Consider the following 18,253-nt stretch of genomic DNA (forward strand, 5'->3'; position numbering starts at 1 on the left):
TTGGGTCGGCATGTTGCGTTCCAATTTTGGTGGAATAATTGTTTAGTTATACAGCTGATCTACAGAATACAGTCTACAGTCTTCCCTCACTAACCTCCACCTTTGTAACAACAGTAATACGTCCATTGCCCCTCTCCTCATGTGCATCACCACTTGCCTTCGCCTCCACATAATAAGGATTCTGGTCCACAAGCTCAATCTGACTTCCCTGCTCAGGCACACGCTCATCCTCCAGCTTTGCCCAAACAGATGGCTTGCTTCGACCTTGTGTTCTTCGGCGCGCCGAATTGTCGGGGTATGATGGATTCGGGTATGATGGATTGGATGAGTCGCCTTTTGAGCCGAGGGCGAGTCGTAGAACGGGCCAGCAGAGCGGGAGATTGCCGACCCAGAGGGCGACTCCGGATTCTGCGACGTACCTGGCGATGTTAGTGCTGAAGTTTATGGTCTTGGGGGTAAGAGGGCTTACCAGTAGAGGAAGACGTAGCTGTTTGGGTTGCTGAAGTTATAGTATCGATTGAGAACAGCAGCGAGGATGTTGAAGAGACCGAGGCCAAAGACACAACATAGTCCAATCCGCCTGCGATGGTTAATCACATTATCATCTCGAGAATTGTCAATTGACTTACCTCTTCCTCGACAAGCTGATGTTGATGACAATCGGAATCGGTAACAAGATCAGCATGATATCGCTGGCGATATTGCACGCCGTCGCAGTAATCATATGTGAATAATATGTCGCGCATTGCACTGGAACTCCCATTAGCTCAACCTCGAAAACATCTTCAACGACATACTCTTATCAGGATTGACCGGCACAGCCCAATACTCTGGTGTAGGTGAACACCAAAAGAAGACAAACAAAAAGATAACAACGACGTAAGTAACTACGCAAAACGCAGACACAAATCTCACAGCCCATCTTTGCTTAATAGACGTTCCCTGCGTTAATCTTGCGTACAGGAACAAAAGACACGCTTTGATCGTCCATACAGCTGTGAGCGCGAATATTTCGAGAACAAACGTCATCTTGCTACCGAAGATAGCTGCGCTCTTGCCTTCGGGTGTGAGTTTCGCTGCGACATCTGGGGCCATATAGTTAGAGCCATTCTTTGCGACTTCGTTGATTGAGACTACGACGCCTGTGAAGTTGATCTGTTGTTGTAAGTATCGGTTTGCGGTGGGGATGTTGAGAGTTGCATACGAGGGCGAAGACCATGAGATAATCTTCAATGGCGAGAAGACTCCATTTTCCAAGCTTCAAGCGTCGCGATGCACTGCAGGCGAGTGTTAGAAAGCAGTCACCGATAGAAGGTACGGAGACTTACAGGCGACATGTTACAATAAAAAGACCGAGGACCCAAAGAATCCACGACTCGATCAACAAAGATTGCAAGAACTCCATAGCGAAAGAACAATTCACACACGATGTCAGCGTCAGTGATACGAATTGTGACAGCGCGGGTGAAGAAAAGATCTTCAACGCTTTAGATTAAACATTCTGTCTACCCCTGTGTTGGCTGCTGTCAATTCATGATCCAACATGAAACCATCCGCCATCTAAGCTCAACTGGCACGATGCCTACCTCGCCTGGATCGATGAAGTCGTCCCATGAAAAGCAAAACCAGGTCCATCCTAGAACAATAATTTTACAACAAAAACCTTGTTCCAAATTTGACAGGTGCGAAATTCGAGGGTGATTCCTACGAGAGACATTTCCCAACTAACAAGTTGCCTGCATGATTAGCTCTCGTCCCCTGCATTCTACCGTTGTCTTTTACCAACAGTAACAGGGCTTCTGCGGCGTTGCGCTTAGATCGGCACAGAAGACAAGGACAAACGAGATAAGAGACAACTTTCGAGTCGTCTGTCGTCTTTCTCGGGCCCGCTTCCTATCCCTGCTAGACTCGGAATTTTCGTGGGGGTTGATCCCGTCCCGGCTGGGCGAAAGCTTAGGTTTCTTCATCATACGACCAGACGCTAGTCTCTACACGTTCTAGAATTCATTATTTGACACTAATTGTAAATGAATTGTCTTTTTGGGGTTGTTTTCCACTCGGCAGTTACGCTCTTGTTCACGAATTTTGTTAAGGTTTTGGCCAATGGGTTACCCCTGGCACGTCTTACCAGTCAGTGATGCTAGCGAGCGACCAACAGAGGGTACTCGTAACTGCAGGGAAAAGCCTCACCGATTTTTGGGCCGTTCGAGATTCTTCGACCAACAACCATAATTCTGTAACATTTTGACTGGCATCCAACCAACTGCATGGCCTGATTTTGAATGTACTTATTTCTTCTGACGGAATCTCCCGCGATTGACACCCTTCAAATAGACTTGAGACACTAATCTGTACCACTCAATCAGCCGCAATGACACCATCAATCCGCACAATCGATGAGTTCACCCATCTGCCTTTTGACTTCCTCATCATAGGCGGCGGAACAGCCGGTCTCGCTCTCGCAGCCCGCCTCGCTGAATCGAACACCTCCTACACAATTGGTGTTCTTGAAGCCGGTTCCATCGTCCAAAATGATCCCGACGTAGACATTCCCGGCCACTACGGTAGAACCCTTGGAGGCTCCTACGACTGGAAACTTGAAACGACACCCCAGAAGGGTCTTGGTGGACGGACGCTGCCGTGGCCTCGAGGAAAGGTGCTTGGAGGAACAAGCGCGTTGAACTATATGGCGTGGAATCGCGCTAGTAGGGATGATTACGATGCGTGGGAAGCTTTGGGAAATGAAGGTTGGGGATGGGATGGGCTTCTGTAAGTGAGCTGGAGGTATCAAGGTTTTGTACTAACTGGTTCGTGACAAGGCCCTTTTTCAAACGTTCAGAGACGTTTCACCCACCAAGCCGAAAGGTCCTCAGTGAACATGAGGTTACTCATGATGCAGACACTCTGGGCGACTCTGGTCCAATTCAGATATCGTATCCAACAGATTACTCACCCTCTCACGGCCTTTGGCATAAGACCCTCAATGCTCTAGGTGTTCAAACCAATCCTTCTCATCTCAGTGGGTCAAACACTGGTGTATGGACATGCATAAACGCCGTCGATCCCTCCACAGGCCGACGATCATATGCAACGGACTATCTAGTCAATGAACCGCACAACCTTCACATTCTTACCAACGCAACGGTAAATGAGATCATCATCAATGAAGACAAGATCGCCACAGGTGTTCACTTCACGTATCATGACGAAGAGTATACTGTTTCAGCGACAAGGGAGATAATTCTCTCAGCGGGAAGTGTCAAGTCGCCGCAGATATTGGAGCTTTCGGGAATTGGAAACCCCGAGATTTTGGAACGCGCGGGTATCCCTGTAAAGGTTGAGAGTTTGCAAGTCGGGGAGAATCTGCAGGAGCATATCAGTATGTTACATCTTGCCAGGGTTGAGTGTTGACTAACATGGTTTAGTGCTCGCTACGATTTTTGAAGTTGATCCTTCACTTGCCAATCGTGATGATCTTCAGAAGGAAGAACGTCTTGCCGCAGCTGCAAAGGAACAATATGCTCAGACTGCTGACGGACCATTGACTATCTTGCCTGTGTCTCTTTGCTACGTACCTCTAGCACACTTCGTCCCGAAAGACACTCTCGCTACGCTCCATACCGAGGCAGATCAAATCTCAGAGTTTGATTCAGACAAACACGATATCCTCACCCATCGCCTAGACGGCAATTCCAAACTTGGTCAGATAGAGTACATCTTTGACCTCGGCAACTGGAACCCGTACTTCAATGGTGAAGATGGTAAGAAGTATGGTACCATGCTACAGATTCTTCAATATCCTTTTAGTGTCGGCTCAATTCACGTTCGTTCTTCTCGCGAGGCGGACGAGTCACCTGATATTGATCCAAAGTACTACGAAGGTACACATGGAAACCTTGATATGGAAGTCATGAGGCAGTGTCTCCAGTTCGTGAAGAAGATTGTACACGCTGAACCTTTGGCAAAGATTATTCGCGCACCTGCTTCCCCTCCAGCAGCAGCTTACAATGATGAGAAGCTTCTTGGTGAATGGATTACAGCCAATACGATTACAGATTGGCACCCCGTTGGAACCTGCGCCATGGGCGGTCGAGCCGGTATCGAAGGTGGAGTCGTCGACTCAAGACTTCGAGTCTACGGTGTTAAAGGTCTGAGGGTCGTCGACGCGAGTATCATGCCTCTGCAGATTAGCGCACATATCCAAGCGACGGTGTATGCTATTGCGGAGAAGGCGGCTCATATGATTATTGAGGATGCTAGGAGTGTTGATATGGCGCGAGAGAAGGCCTGGAGACAGGCTAGACTTTAACTGTATATATCTTCCTAGTAGTTACGAAGCCAAGCCCTGACTACTGCACCGATAGCTTCAGGCTGATGATGCGGTGATAAATGACCTGCTTCGTCAACAGCATATAATGCCAAACGATCATTTCCTTTCCAAAATCCTCCCTTTTGAACATTCCAGCCATGAGTATCTGAAGTAATTTCTCCATTTCTATAGTGCCAATTTTCGTACTCGAGACTTCGGTATTCTTTTTGTCCTTTCCACGGTTGATTGTCAAGCATACTCATCTGACCCGGTGTATTACTGCAACCGTTAGCTATAGATGTCAACTGCCAAAGTATTACGGCGACTTACATGATGATATCGTTGTTCCCGTTAATGAATAGCACAGAAATATCCGTGTTATCCAAAATCCATGTTAGTTCCCGAGTAACAGGCACGTGGATGTTCTCCGCGAGGTCCCATCGCTCATTCGTGTCTAAATCAATCAGATCAAATGGGTGGTGTTTAAATCCGAGCTTTTCTTGAACCCAGCGCTTGTTCAAGAACTTCCATGTCGGTCCGTGGTCGAGATTAGAGCACATGGGAGGTTCTTCGCAAGGATGTCGGCCTTTTCAGTGTCAGTAAACGACATGGGGACAGATCAGAGGACTCACTATCATAAGGGTCCCACCCTCCTCTGACAACACCATCCACAAAGTGCTCTCCAATGCCCCCCTCACATATCTCATTCGCAGCCTTACACGTAGCAATGTCATATACCTCCCTACACTTCTTCGCCATCTTCTCGCACTCTGGTATCGCATCGCGCATGTCCTTGCAAGCAGACTCATTCATAAGCGGCGCCTTGCGACCATCTCTGGCCCAATCCTCACAGAAGAAGTCATAGTAGCCTATGAACTGCCGTGTAGCATCAATGTAGCCATCTACGATGATTGCAGATGAAATGTTGATCCCCGGTTCTTCTTGAGAAGCAATGTGCTTTGTGTAACCCGTTACATAATGCCCGCCCATTGATTCGCCGGTGATGTGCCACGGTCGACCTGCAAGTTCAGGAAAGACGGAATGGGAGAAGGTCCTGAGAAAGGTGTGTACATCTTTGGCGCCCTGTTTGAGACTCACAGCGATGTTGTCTCGGTCTGTGATTTCCGAGAAGCCGACGCCGACAGGTTGACTGGAAGTGTGAGTAAACCTTCGTGAATCCGTCACGGGTACTTACTCGATGTAGACGACATTGGCGTGATCTGTCCATGCATAATCCTGACGTCGCGTTGAGTTCCCGTCTGGATTAACAACACCAGGTCCACTGCCCATGAAGAGACCCATCTCCCCAGCTGCGCCAGGTCCACTGGGCATTCTGCATTAGTCCGGCTCATCTTTTAGGATGCATCAACATACCCGCTCATCCATAGCAACAGAGGATCCGTCTGAGGCTTGTTCCTACTCTCAAAGTACCCTATTCGCATCAGCCACGCTCTACCTCGTTCTTCTTATACATACAGAAGAACATGGACTTATCAGCCGTCACGTTAACAGTCCCCGTCCATTGCCTCGACCCAGCGTCGCAGAGATCAGAGGATTGTTCGCGTAGAGTGAACACTGGCTTTGTGGCTGCTTCGTTGGTCAGTGGTATTTGGTCTTGGCATGAAACGTGACCAATTATCGTCGCGAGGGCAAATGCGGTGGTAAGCCACATTGTCGCGTTTTGAGATGTTTGTTCGAGGAGATAAATTAGTAATCGGGATCCGGCTAATGAGACTTGTGGAGCTTGCGCTGTGGAGTCCTCTATAAAAAGCACGCGATGGGAGGCTAACCAGTTTGGGTCTGAATTTATTTACCCTGCAGCTTCAGCATTTTACAGGTGAAAATTGTATTTGGCGGATCAACAAATCGATACAATCAGGCCTTTTATCTATAATAATTCCCTTCCTTGAAAGTTTCAGTTAAAAATGTGACTTGGTGTTTGCACTTTCGCGGTAACAGATTTCCTGAGCACACGCAACGAGACCACGAAACTCTAGCCAAGTGAATCAAATTTGTAACCATTGCGGATTTCAAATCTCTCAACCACAGCTGAACGAAATCATTATTTCGTCATTTCCCACAAAGGATCCTGCAGAATGCCACCAGCCTAAAACACACGGGTTGTTATTCTCTTCCACTTACTTCTTAAAGGACTTTTCAACTAATGCCTCAACGCTTCCCATCCATTCTTCGCCCGCGATAAGCGGTGAATTGAGATGAACAGTCATGACGTCATCTCACTGGCCTCAAAATGTTAGGGGACCAGTGAGTGAGACAGCTGAGCAGCCTACCTACATGAGAGCTGACTGACGCGTCTCAAGCCGAATAAGAAGAAGATAAATGACAATTTACAAAAACATAGAGCAATCACCAGTTGAGATTGATATATTTTGATGATTCATTTTGAGAGTGAGGCTCGGATGACGCCGGCTTACAAAAAGGTTAATAAGGATACATAATAAGACGGCCCATCATTCCACACTGACTGATACGAGAAATAAGGTGGCAGTGAAGTGGCGTTTTCTGACATTTCTCAGCTATCCTTTTGACTCACCATGGTAATTTCATCGGATTTTATCCAGACTAAGTTACTCAGAAGAACAGCTTTCCAAAACGCAGAGACTGAGATAGGCTATATCTCGCTTACCGTAACTTGAAGGAAAGAACTAGAAAGTCGAGAAGTCTCATGTGGTTGCACAAGACGGGCGATTGCTCTCTGGCCTCTGCAAATTACAAGCGCATGGGTACCCACTCAGTCCCACTTTTCGGAGTAGGCGGAAATATCAGCCGCTCTACTCGGTCTCTTACCACCACATGCCTGCATGCATCTTCCCACTGCACCTTTTGCAATTTGCCATCTTTCCTTTGTTCAAACAAGAGGTTAGAAAGTGAGAATATGCTCCAAGTCGACGCTTCCTGACAAAGGTATTTTTGTTGGTGCTACAGCGTCAAACCGGCAGTCACATTTCTCTTCCCCGGTAGATTCTTTGCTTTATTTTTTCTCGAGTAGCCTTCAAGTCGGGGCAGTATATTAACTCCGTGGCCTTTTCTACATCGTATGAAAGGTCTACCCTTCAAATGACTCACAGTTTCAAACTATAAAATCTCTATATACTGAGCAAAATCGGCCTGTTACAACCTATCGCTACCGCTTCCCCTTCAATCTACACACAAAGCCGATCGACCGTCATCATGTTCATCAACAGTGAGTGTTTTACAAATTGAAACAAGACTCCTCGCTAACATTCCCTCAGCAAAACAAATAACCGATTTCTCATCGGAGTATCAACTCGCAGATGATGATGACTTTTACCAAGACGCAACCCAAGCGTTTATTCAAAGTCATACCGCCCACAGCGAAAAGTGCGAAGTTACGTTCCGTCTCAAATACTCTTTGAATCACGGTCGCTCATGGCACTACATCTGGGTTGGCGAAGAAGAACTCCAGCACATAATGCCCAACCTCGTTCTATCGTACTGGCAAAATCTTGGCGGCCGCTGCCAATCGACAAACTTCGACAAATATCACGTTTTCAGAATAATAGACGAAGAAAAACGATATTATAAAATACAATGGATAGGTTATAGTGAAGAGGATGCTTCATGGGAAATGAAGAAAAAGATTGAGCGTATTCGACCTTTGGCTGTTTTGGCGTGGAAAGCTCGTTAGGGCGGGGAAATTAATTCGATTGGCGCACAAAAAATGGGCTGACTTTTTGGAATTTGGGTGTTTTGGGTTGGCATAGATTTTTGGGTTAGCGGGGCTTCACGGCATGTTCGGATATTTGATATTTGATATTTTTGCGACTTAGTTTCTTTGTTCCTTGTCTGTCCGGTGAATATTTGCCGTGTGAGAAAATGTCAATGCCGGTGAACTGTAAAGCGATGAAGTTAAAGTAGAACAAGGCACGGTGTTTGAGCGCAACAGGAAGTAATGAGAGAGGGACTTGGTTATTGAGGAAGCGCGGTTGTTAGGTTCTTGATTTTGCTGGAAAGAAGAGAAAGAAAGGCATTTTATTCTCAGCTGAAACTTTGCGCCATGGTAGAGCAGAAAAGAAAAAGAAAAGGTTCTGTGGAAGCAAAGAGTTCTTGGAGATAAAATGATCATCAAATGCTATAAATGTTCAGCTTCCCTGCCGGAGATCCCATAATCGAATCCAGACCACAGTCAAAATTGAGAAACTGTTCCTTGAACCTCAAAGATGCACTCGATGAAACCAGCTAACAGTTAATGCCAACACAGCGACATGGGACTCGAAGAAGTTAGTCCACTTAATCCAGATTGGCAAGAGTGTCCAATTTTGAAGCCTGCCGGACAGGGTGGGCGAGAACGGGCGAGCCAGCTGATAGCATTTCCTCAATCTGACAGGCTATTCCCGATGAGAGACCGTTACAGATACAGCGAGGTGGTCAAACGACGACGGGAGTATTGCAAACCCAGAGAGCTTAGATGGTCGAGTGAGCTCTCTGAAGCTGACAGCACCGACGAAGCGGAACACTCTGACAGCGAGGAGACTTCCGACTCCGATTCAAAGTCTAATTCAGACTCCAGTTCTGATTCGCACTCGGACTCTGGCTCTGATTCTGGTTCAAATCCTGGCTCTGGCTTGGATTTCGACTCTGATTCCGACAGTTCTGATCTATCAAGGGAGTCTGATGAACAGCGGCGGCCGAGAAGAAGATGCTATAACTGTTAAGCTTTCCACTGTCACTAGGAGCGAGGAACTTGATAACCATCACCACATCAGGCACATTCATTTCACCAAGACCTATGACCGACCAAAAGATGGAGCCTATTCTACAGGGGACGGACGATGGAGAGAAGCTCCTACTCGACGCACCGGGGCCACGAAAGAGCCCCGAGCCTTCTATTACTGATCGTGCTTCCAAATCGGAAAGCTCCAGTAGATATAGCAAGTCTAGCAAGTCTGGCAAGTCTGGCAAGTCCGGCAAACCCGGTCAGCACAAAGAAAAGGACAAGGGGGACTTACTGGGCTTAGCGGCACTACATCTGACGATTGGCAGTCTTGAGTCTCGAGAAAAGAGTCTCAAGAAGATTAAAACCGAGATTAAGGAAAGGCAAGAAGAAAGGAAGAAGGTTAAGAAACAAGAGACCTGCATCGGCAGGACGAGCAAGTTGGGAAAGCTTGATAAGAAGATTGAGAAGTTGAAGATGGAGAAAGAGGAGTTGGAGACGGAGATTGAAAAATATGTAAAGTCGTAGAACAAGCAGAGAGCTAAGTTTCCGGAGAGGTAGTATGGAATCGCGGCGGATCTGTCGGTTTCACGGAAGTGGGGTTTGGACACCTTGGGGAAAGCTGTAGTCACCAGGACTCCTTATAGCTTTAAGTTCACTGCATTTATATAGATCCGATTCAGCAGGGAGAGGAAGTTTATGTTAGTAAAGAAGATCACGCGAGTGGTGATCGAGAGCAGAGGGTAAATGGTATCTGCTGTTGTAGATATTTCTCCATGTACATAAATCTAGCGGTAAAACGTAAAACGCGGCAAGTAAAAAATAATATAACCATACACTCATTACAATACAAAAACTACCTATCAGATATACCGTCAGTAAGCCATCCTACAACATCATGAACATCCCTGGGCCCAACAGAGAGGCGAAACGTCGGGTTTTAACGGGGTCACTTAAAACTCAAGATTCGAGTCTTCAGGAAGTAAAAGAGAAAGCCGATATTGCTAAGGTGAATGGGGAAATTAGAAAGCGGGATAGGCGTAAGGCTGAGGCAGAAGAGAGGATCCAGAGGCTTGAAAAGGTTATACATGAAGCATAAAGCGTTGATAGGTCAGTGACGGACCTTTTAGGTCTCCTTAGCTTCACAGAAGGCTGTACTTCAGACATTCTGTCACTGAGACAGGTGGGATTGAGTCACGGTTTAGCTACTCTGTCCATGGAGGTGATTAAGGATTCTAGACACCTTACGATATGAATCACGGTCTTGCCAATAGGCATCCGTCACCTATAAGTCTATTCAACTATCCCTACTAACTAGAAGGAATCTCCAAAGTATCACATCAACAAACCGTCTCATCCTCAACAAACATCCACATTACAACTACGCAGCTTTCGTCGAGAACTCTTACAGCATGGAAGAATCAAAGCAAGCTTCCTTCTGCACATCCTGCAGTACTTGTTCCCCAGAAAAGCTTGGACTAGTCAAGCAAGCTCCCCTCAGCCTCTGTAAGATGTGGGTTGAGCTGGAGAAGAAGAGGGAGAAGCTGGTGGAGGTTCAGCAATCGATGAAAAACATGGATCTCGATATCAAATGGAAGAAAGAGGAGCGCCAAAGATGGGCAGATGAGGAGGAGAAGCTCATGAAAGAGTTTCTGGAGTATGGACAGTTGGTAAGGGAGGCTGAGAAGGCCGAGAAAGACGAGAAGGCTGCGCAGGCCGAGGAGGCTCAGAAGAATTGGGTTTGGTAGTATGGCTGGGTGACAGCAACGCTAGATTGATAGACCTATTAGGCAAATTTACTATATAAGTGAATGGTACTCCCAGTGATGATTTACAACCGGGAAGAATGTGACTCATCGGAAAACAAGGCTTCGAAAGCACCTCTCAGTTCCGGCTCGTTGGTGTCGTCAATACTGAGACCGCGATCCAAGAGATATTTTGTGAATCGCTTACAGCGAGAACTAACAGCATAATACAAGAGTCCCTCGCCATCTTTGTCCTTCAACTCCTTCAAATTCACAATACCTCCAGAAAGTGATATAGCCAGGTCCTCTGTATCAAACCGCATAGCTTCCATTATCGTACACCGGCCGTGCCATCCGTTCTTTCCAGGATCAGCACCAGCTTTGAGGAGAATGTCCAACGCTTCGTAGTCTTTGTTCAGAACTGCACGTCTCAGCCCCTCAGCTCCGAGGGACCCATCCTTGTCTGTGCTAAAGACACCATTCTCGATGAACATCCTCAGAATATCGTAACGGGCCTCATGTACAGCCGTGATCAGCGGTGTATAGTACCCCGGTCCTGGCTCATCCATGCGAGCTTTGTGCTTGACCAAAGCTTCAGCGATCGCAATGTCGTTTCTCGCAACAGCCAATGACAATGGTCGCGTATTTGCATAAGAAAGAGCATCAGGGTTCGCCCCACGTTCAAGAACGAGTTTGACGACATCAACGTTGCGGGTGAAAACGGCAACATACATGATGCTGTCAGCAAAGGTGTTGGAATAATTGATGTCTGCTCCTCTGTCAAGCAGAAATTTGATAGCTTCCAGGCTTTGACCCTCGACAGCCCTGAGTAGTGGAGTTTTGTCTTCGATATTCTTGGCGTGGATATTGGCACCGTGTTCCAAAGATCGTTGCATAACCTTCAGGTTCCCAGTGAAGGCACCCCATAATAGAGCCTTGCAAGGCCTTTTGGCATCTCTGCGATACAGGTGCCAATTTAGAATGATGTGGAATCGTCTGTTCATTCTGCATAGAGAATTGAGGCTACTGAGCTGATGCACTCGCTCGGCAATCAGCTCTATGATTTCAGTCGGCAGATTTTGCAAAGACATTGTGGGTATAATGAAATCTGTTAGAAAACTCAGTAATGGGACATGTGATGTCTTTAAAACGTTGTGATCACATTACGTGAGAAGTTAGCCCCGAATCCTGAAGTCAGCTCCGATCTTACACGGCGGTCTGCTGCGCCGCTGATCCTGAAGGCGCAGCCACTCGGCTAGAACATAGTGCTTACTATAATTGTGGCTATTTAAGTTTACTTGACAACGATAGGATTGCAAGGAAGAAATGCCCAGACGGGCCGTGGTCTCGGATCTAGACTAATAGGTCGGAAAACACAATGGAACAGCTTGCAATGCTTATGCTAAATACGTAATTGGTAATGATATTCACACATCTCTTCTTATACTTATCAATAGGTGATAAGAATCGTTTAGAGATTTCGCGTCGGAGTCCTGCATAACCACTTAACTCTCAACCCGTCTCCTCTTCCGCTGTTCTTCTTCTTCCTCATTCTTTTTCTTTTCGATACACTTCTCGCATTCTGTCGATGGGAAATCAAAGTCATTGCATTTCAGCAGCGGCACGCACTGTAGCGTTCCTATTTCGGGACATCTCAGAACTATCGGCCCAGGGGACCAGGAGATTAGCCAGTGACAATCTACGCACCAATAATAGTTCAAGTTGTGAAGGCACATTTTGAAGGCTTTGGGATACTTTATTTATAGTTTGAGACTCGAAGGAAGGAACTAAGATGAGAAACTCTTGTATTTATATACCTCTACTCGTGATGACTTCCGTGATCGCTCTGTGACTGACAATCAGACGCCAATGATTCCTTTCAATCCCTATTGTTGATGTATCACAAAGCCAACAACTGTAGTCTGCGTCACCCTCACTGAAGATCTTATCCTACGCTTCGTCCCATCTCTTCACTGCGTCTCCTTGTTCTTCTTCTTCTTTGCAATACATTTCTTGCACTCCGAAGCTGGCTTCGTTGAATTAAACACTCTTTTCATTGGATTGCACTTGTCCGTTCCAACGTCCGGACATGGCTTTTCGAATGATGTAGAGGTTATAAAATCGCCGCAATCTTGGCAATAATACTTGCGCTCGGTTGTGCGGCACATGTTGAAACCGTTGTCAAATCAGGTGTCTTTAAGAAAAGAAGAACGTGCTATAATAGACTGGATTGTGAAAGGAGAGGGTTCCAGAATACGGGAGGTCTCCTTGTTATATAGGAAATTGCACCTCTGAATCACTGGCATACGACGATGGTACAGCCTTTTCTAGGTTGTGTTTGCATATGCAACACTGACAAAGTTGCATCACCATTATAGAACCAGTGTCGTGTAGCTCGCTCTCTTAATGTTTTTAAAGCTTATGTTCTCGGACATGTCACGTTTAACAGACACTTATTCAGGCACACAAAAGTATATTTTGGTCTGTCATGGCCACCTCACGCGTCACATTCACTGACCTATGTGCCGTGCATTTAGTCCTCCGTGCTCACCTCCCTAACCCGCTGAGCCTCCTGTATCTCCCTCCAAAGCCTACGCTTCCCTGCCTGGGGCACCAGATCGTCGTCGTTGAGCCACCCGCCTGTAAATGCCACATCTGGCCCGGTCTTCTTACCAGCCTCCTCCGCCTCTTTCTGGAGCCTTGCGCTCGCGCATTTTGCACACTCTCCGTCGATGTTCTTTACGTTGATTTTGGTTCCTTCGGACGTGTGGCCATCTGTTCCTTTTTTGTCGCAGCTTTCCTCGACCCAGTCGACCTTTTCGAACTCACCGCACTTGCACCACTTGTGGTAGACGTCGACTTGACACATCTCGATGAATATTGTTTCCAGTTATGCTTATTGAGGGTTGGGAGTCTACTAGATAAAGAAAAGGGAGAAGAATAGGGGATTGAGTTTGAAAGAGGCCTTTTATATAGAAAGGCTTTGTCACTTAATAACAGGATACTTTGTTTTGCTACCAACTGTTAAATAGCCGCCGTGACAGCATAGCTATGTAGTCCACCGTTGGCGTACACGGCGATACAGTTCCCTTGCAAATCAAACCTGCATCACGACTCTTGAGCCTTCCTCTTTTTCTCCCCTTACTCCTCTCGCAACTTTATGCATTCTTCGCACTCTCTAGGAACGTTACGAACGTCATATGTGACTTCCTTAACCATGTGGTCTGACTGGTTCCACTCGTCACAGTCATATTCATTCCTGTCGATGGATTCGAGCTCTCCGCACTAACACCAGTTATGGTAAATTTCGACCTTGCACATAGTGGTAAATTTGTTGTTTTGTGATTAACTTTCTAGGCAGACTTAAGCTGTAAGTTGTCGCGGTGGTTGTGCAAGCCAAGAGTGAGCCTGGGGCCAGGACAAGAAACATACTTATAGCGAGTTGTGTGAACTGATTCATTTGCGAAAACAAAGTGCTTGACTTTGAACGATCAACGCGAAGGGCTATTCACAGGTAGGCACGTTGTTGTTAACATTCAGGATACAATAGTCGGCTCCAGCTAGTACTGTTAAGTATCATGCCTCGATCAAGACCCTTGAGCCGCTTTCTTTTTCTTCTTCTCCTCTTCCTCCTTACACTTGTCACACTTATCAGTGGTTGTTCTCAATATGCTGCTCGTATTAACACTACATCTTGAAGTGCTTTTTGCCGGGCACGAGCTTTCGCTTCTTGTGAAGGAATAAAGCTTGCCGCAAGCGCACCAAACGTTTGTATAAGTTACGATGCACATCTTTAACGAGGAAAGATTTTATATTGATTATGGTTTGTGATACTTCCTATTGCTTAATGGGACTGGAAAGAGGGCTTTATATAATCATTACAGGCAGGTGATTCAAAGAAACCACCAGGTCATGCGATGTAAGGCTGTAACCAGGGACGATGTTGATACGAACTCCTTCATCTCAATATCAAGCCGCTTTGTCTCTTCAATATTGCCGGCTATAGCCGTTGCGATGCGCTGTGAAGCGCTGCCTTTGTAAGCGCCAAGCCGGTCGACGAATCGTTCCCGATTAACGGACCAGGGCAGACAGAAGACGCAAATTCGGTAAGAGGTGACGAAGCGCTGAACGGCACGTCACTGGCACCAACGGCAATCAATTCCTCCGAGCTCGCATTCAACAGTGAGTCTGCCCATAAGGCTGAGCGATAATCCGGCGTAGTGTCTAACGTTAGTGCTTACGTACCAGCTCCCAGTGCGCTCACTATTGGCTGGGATAAATCCTTCGAGCCGTATTCTTCGATGTTGGTCAGCATAGGTAATCTTGCAACTGTTGTGGGTTCGGTTCGGAAACCCGTTGGAATGACAGGCTCGTGAGGATGCCAAGGCAATCCTGGTGACGGTTCGTCCGTCGCGGACACCGTCAGCATTGAGCCTGTCTGTATTTAACCATCCTACCGCCAACTACCATTCGCCATTAAATAACAGCACAAAATGTCCCAACAACGAAAGCCAGTGGTTCTCTTTGTCCACGGTGCCTGGCACCAACCGAAGCACTACTCGCAATTACTCACCTCAATTGAAGCAAAGGGCCTCACTGTTGTCGCTCCAACCCTCGCCTCCGCTGGCTACGATGACTGTGTCGATGGCAAAGAGCTGGAAGACGACGTCAAAGCCATCCATAGCGAGATCCTTCGCTACCTGGACAGCGGAAGGAAGGTTATCGCTGTAGGACACAGCTACGGTGCTGTGCCGCTCCAAGCCGCCGTCAATGGACACACGCTTGCTGAGCGAGAGCAGAAGGGTCTGCAAGGTGGTTTTGTTTCAATCATTTTTATTGCACCAACACCTGTTTTGCAGAAGGGTATTTCGATGTATGATTCTGTTGGAGGACAGTACACATCTGCTTGGTTCCACGATGTATCTGTGGGTTAACCTAGGCCATACCTAAAGTTCATAAGGCTGACTCCCGCCAGGAAACACGCCTACCTCTAAAGAACGACAAGCTCATGGATGCGTTCTTCAGCGACATTGACAAGAGTGTCGCAAATGAGATTATCCCAACGCTTGCCCATCAGAGTAAGGGGCCGTTCGAAGTCATTGTTCCATGTACACCAGCAGACTTGAACATTCCCAAGATGGTGGTGCTTTGCGAGAATGATACCATCTTTACCAAGGATATCCTGACATTTGTCGCTGAAAGATGGGGAGCGAAGATCTTAGAGATTGAGTCTGGACATAGTCCGCATTTGGTACAGAAGCATAGGGAGTGGATTTCCAATTTGATCAGCTCGGAGGGGGAGAAGATGTTGTGATGTTTATCTTGCATCAGCAGCTATGTCGAGATAAACTAAACGAGTATCTTGAACAGAGCAGAGACATACAGGTCAACCAGGAAGGAGAGCCACTATCAATAAATACTCTATCAAGACTTCCTTGAAACCTTGATGGTACGCGGCGTTTCGTCGTTCAAGCCACCCTAATGTATGCCGAATACCCGACAACAAACCCAAATTTGGAGATACATTGATCATTTGACTGCAGCTCTTGAGGCACTTGGCGTCAATAGTACTCTTAAGGGTCTTTTAGAACGGGGTCTCGACTCCAAGCTAAGGTCGATAACACCAAACCTTAAATCACCGACATTGGCCAAGACAAAAAGGTCGTCTAGCCACGCTGAACATCGTAATCGTTTGCTTATTGCCAATAAGCGCTTGGACTCTGCTGATATCATCTGACGTCTAAGCGAAGCCATTAACATGCCAAGGTTACATTCAAAGTCAAGATAAGCACCGAATCGCAGTCGTGAGTCAGACTTCATTCGCTTACACACGTGACATAACGCTGATAGTTGGTCTTACAAGAGTCATCCGGAGCCCATTGGGATATCAGCACTACTCTGATTTCTGTTCATCCAAGACTCTTCAAAATGGCTTCAGAGGATTTCCGTCCTGATCTCATCGACCTAATCTCCTCCTATAGTATCCTCACCTCGCTATCACCCTGGCTCTCAACCATTGACCTTCATAACCTTGGTTTAACCTCCCGCTCAGCCTATGCCTATATTCACTCCCCCAAGATCTTCAGCTATCTGACACGTCGATCCCTCTGTGACGGACACGGTCTCTTACAGCGGCAAGCTTACGCAGGACCATACTGTTCGCTCTCTAAATTGCCTGGTTCCAAATTGCCTGGTGCACTGACCTACAGCCCTCATGGCCAAGGTGACGAAGAAATCGAAGTCCAATTATACAACGTCAAATGCGCCGAGGCAGATGTCCTCCCTTGCCTCAAATGCGGTGTAAACATCTGCGAGGAATGTCGCTGTTATCCCCGCGCTGCACCAGCGATCTCCAAGCCAAATCGCCGACCGCATATAATGGGGAGCCTGCAGTATAGTAACATCATGTGTTTGTGCGATACGTGCGATGAAGAGATGGAGAACCAAGTGAAGGGGAAGTTTTTAAATGAGAGGTGTGATTGTGATAGGTACACCCGATGGATTTGTGTAAAATGTGAGGGTGAAGAAAGAGAAGAGACAAGAGAGTATGTTGAAGAAAGAACTGAGATGGAGTGGGAGTGGATGCAATATGGTGTTGACTATGGGGATGATTCTGAGCCTTCCAAGACGTTGAATGACCACGCTTTTATACGAGCGGTAGGTACCTCAGCACCCTCGAGACAAAAATGCGCTAACAGTGGATAGTACTGGTGTAAATGTGGTAAAGCTGTTTCGCATCGAACCATTTTCCGATGCATGTGGTGTAAGAGACGGCATTTGCATGAAGACGAGTGGGAACAGGAACGTTACGACGTTGAGGCTCAACATCCGTTTTTTGACGATGTAAGTCACAGCCTTCGTGGAAAGACCTTGTCTAACATGTTTGCGGAGAACCCGAATTATCCAATCTGGGTAAGCGATGCGAATAACAGATACCCAACTCCTTATCCAAGACTGGGCTACTCTAGAAGAGGTGAGGTAGAAGAGAGTGGGGAAGAAAGAACAGAACATAATGTTCCTGGGAGTTGATGGTTGGGCCTGCGAATTAATAAACACAATACAATTCTTGATCAGTTCTGTACAATTCCTATGCGCAGTTGCGATGCGCAGTTACATGTGGTACTCCTAATCCCAGCCTGCCCATTGGCAGAGACCTGTTACTCCATAATCAAGACCCAAATACAATCCTTATCAACACAAAACATGACCTACCGACAGTATTACCAGCACTGCTCCAACATAGCACACCCCCCTACGGCGATCCAACAGTGTTGCCCTGGTGATCAGCATACAAATCATCCCCAAAAGTATCCCTCAAAAACTCATGCACCTCCTGATTGCCACCCACACCAATCGAGAGATCACTCCTGTCACCACCCCCAATCTTAAGTCCCCTCAAATTCGTCGCTCTGGACAAAGCCACATACGCTTGCCCGGGTTCAAACGATTTCTTCAAGTTGATAATCACGCTGTCGAGTGTCATTCCTTGACTCTTATGGATCG

General features: G+C 46.8%; 8 protein-coding genes across 8 annotated transcripts; 5 read left to right on the plus strand and 3 right to left on the minus strand.

The window, feature by feature from the left end:
* Positions 1-4: 4 nt before the first annotated feature.
* Positions 5-1,456, minus strand: B0J16DRAFT_349192 (uncharacterized protein). The gene is made up of 6 exons (XM_046128857.1): positions 1,329-1,456; positions 1,205-1,277; positions 798-1,155; positions 630-750; positions 470-580; positions 5-419 (listed from the first exon to the last, which is right to left on the minus strand). The coding sequence occupies exons 1-6, from the start codon at positions 1,403-1,405 to the stop codon at positions 74-76; spliced, it is 1,086 nt and encodes a 361-aa protein (XP_045979139.1). The 5' UTR covers positions 1,406-1,456; the 3' UTR covers positions 5-73.
* Positions 1,457-2,026: 570 nt separating this feature from the next.
* On the plus strand, positions 2,027-4,316 carry B0J16DRAFT_185339 (uncharacterized protein). Its single transcript, XM_046122696.1, has 4 exons — positions 2,027-2,284; positions 2,367-2,769; positions 2,820-3,379; positions 3,426-4,316. Exons 2-4 carry the CDS (start codon positions 2,372-2,374, stop codon positions 4,307-4,309), a joined length of 1,842 nt encoding a protein of 613 aa, XP_045979140.1. The 5' UTR covers positions 2,027-2,284; positions 2,367-2,371; the 3' UTR covers positions 4,310-4,316.
* Positions 4,317-4,323: 7 nt separating this feature from the next.
* B0J16DRAFT_273482 (Alpha/Beta hydrolase protein) lies at positions 4,324-5,981 on the minus strand (the record flags this gene model as incomplete). The annotated part of the gene is made up of 6 exons (XM_046123645.1): positions 4,324-4,588; positions 4,640-4,895; positions 4,942-5,459; positions 5,505-5,633; positions 5,684-5,741; positions 5,786-5,981. The coding sequence occupies 6 exons, from the start codon at positions 5,979-5,981 to the stop codon at positions 4,324-4,326; spliced, it is 1,422 nt and encodes a 473-aa protein (XP_045979141.1).
* A 1,384-nt stretch (positions 5,982-7,365) lies between these two features.
* B0J16DRAFT_185344 (uncharacterized protein) lies at positions 7,366-8,048 on the plus strand. Its single transcript, XM_046122697.1, has 2 exons — positions 7,366-7,514; positions 7,564-8,048. Exons 1-2 carry the CDS (start codon positions 7,502-7,504, stop codon positions 7,977-7,979), a joined length of 429 nt encoding a protein of 142 aa, XP_045979142.1. The 5' UTR covers positions 7,366-7,501; the 3' UTR covers positions 7,980-8,048.
* A 508-nt stretch (positions 8,049-8,556) lies between these two features.
* On the plus strand, positions 8,557-10,104 carry B0J16DRAFT_404579 (uncharacterized protein; the record flags this gene model as incomplete). Its single annotated transcript, XM_046132812.1, has 4 exons — positions 8,557-8,960; positions 9,008-9,521; positions 9,678-9,748; positions 9,873-10,104. The coding sequence occupies 4 exons, from the start codon at positions 8,557-8,559 to the stop codon at positions 10,102-10,104; spliced, it is 1,221 nt and encodes a 406-aa protein (XP_045979143.1).
* A 721-nt stretch (positions 10,105-10,825) lies between these two features.
* B0J16DRAFT_349206 (ankyrin repeat-containing domain protein) lies at positions 10,826-11,845 on the minus strand. Its single transcript, XM_046128858.1, has one exon. The coding sequence runs from the start codon at positions 11,839-11,841 to the stop codon at positions 10,837-10,839; it is 1,005 nt and encodes a 334-aa protein (XP_045979144.1). The 5' UTR covers positions 11,842-11,845; the 3' UTR covers positions 10,826-10,836.
* A 3,098-nt stretch (positions 11,846-14,943) lies between these two features.
* B0J16DRAFT_185411 (Alpha/beta hydrolase fold-1) lies at positions 14,944-16,100 on the plus strand. The gene is made up of 2 exons (XM_046122698.1): positions 14,944-15,675; positions 15,726-16,100. Exons 1-2 carry the CDS (start codon positions 15,244-15,246, stop codon positions 16,062-16,064), a joined length of 771 nt encoding a protein of 256 aa, XP_045979145.1. The 5' UTR covers positions 14,944-15,243; the 3' UTR covers positions 16,065-16,100.
* A 337-nt stretch (positions 16,101-16,437) lies between these two features.
* Positions 16,438-17,477, plus strand: B0J16DRAFT_349210 (uncharacterized protein). The gene is made up of 2 exons (XM_046128859.1): positions 16,438-16,554; positions 16,614-17,477. Exon 2 carries the CDS (start codon positions 16,679-16,681, stop codon positions 17,453-17,455), a length of 777 nt encoding a protein of 258 aa, XP_045979146.1. The 5' UTR covers positions 16,438-16,554; positions 16,614-16,678; the 3' UTR covers positions 17,456-17,477.
* The last annotated feature ends 776 nt before the right edge of the window (positions 17,478-18,253 follow it).

Source organism: Fusarium flagelliforme, assembly GCF_020744385.1.
Source record: "Fusarium flagelliforme strain FIESC 12 MPI-CAGE-AA-0113 chromosome Unknown B0J16scaffold_7, whole genome shotgun sequence".
Taxonomy (NCBI): domain Eukaryota; kingdom Fungi; phylum Ascomycota; class Sordariomycetes; order Hypocreales; family Nectriaceae; genus Fusarium; species Fusarium flagelliforme.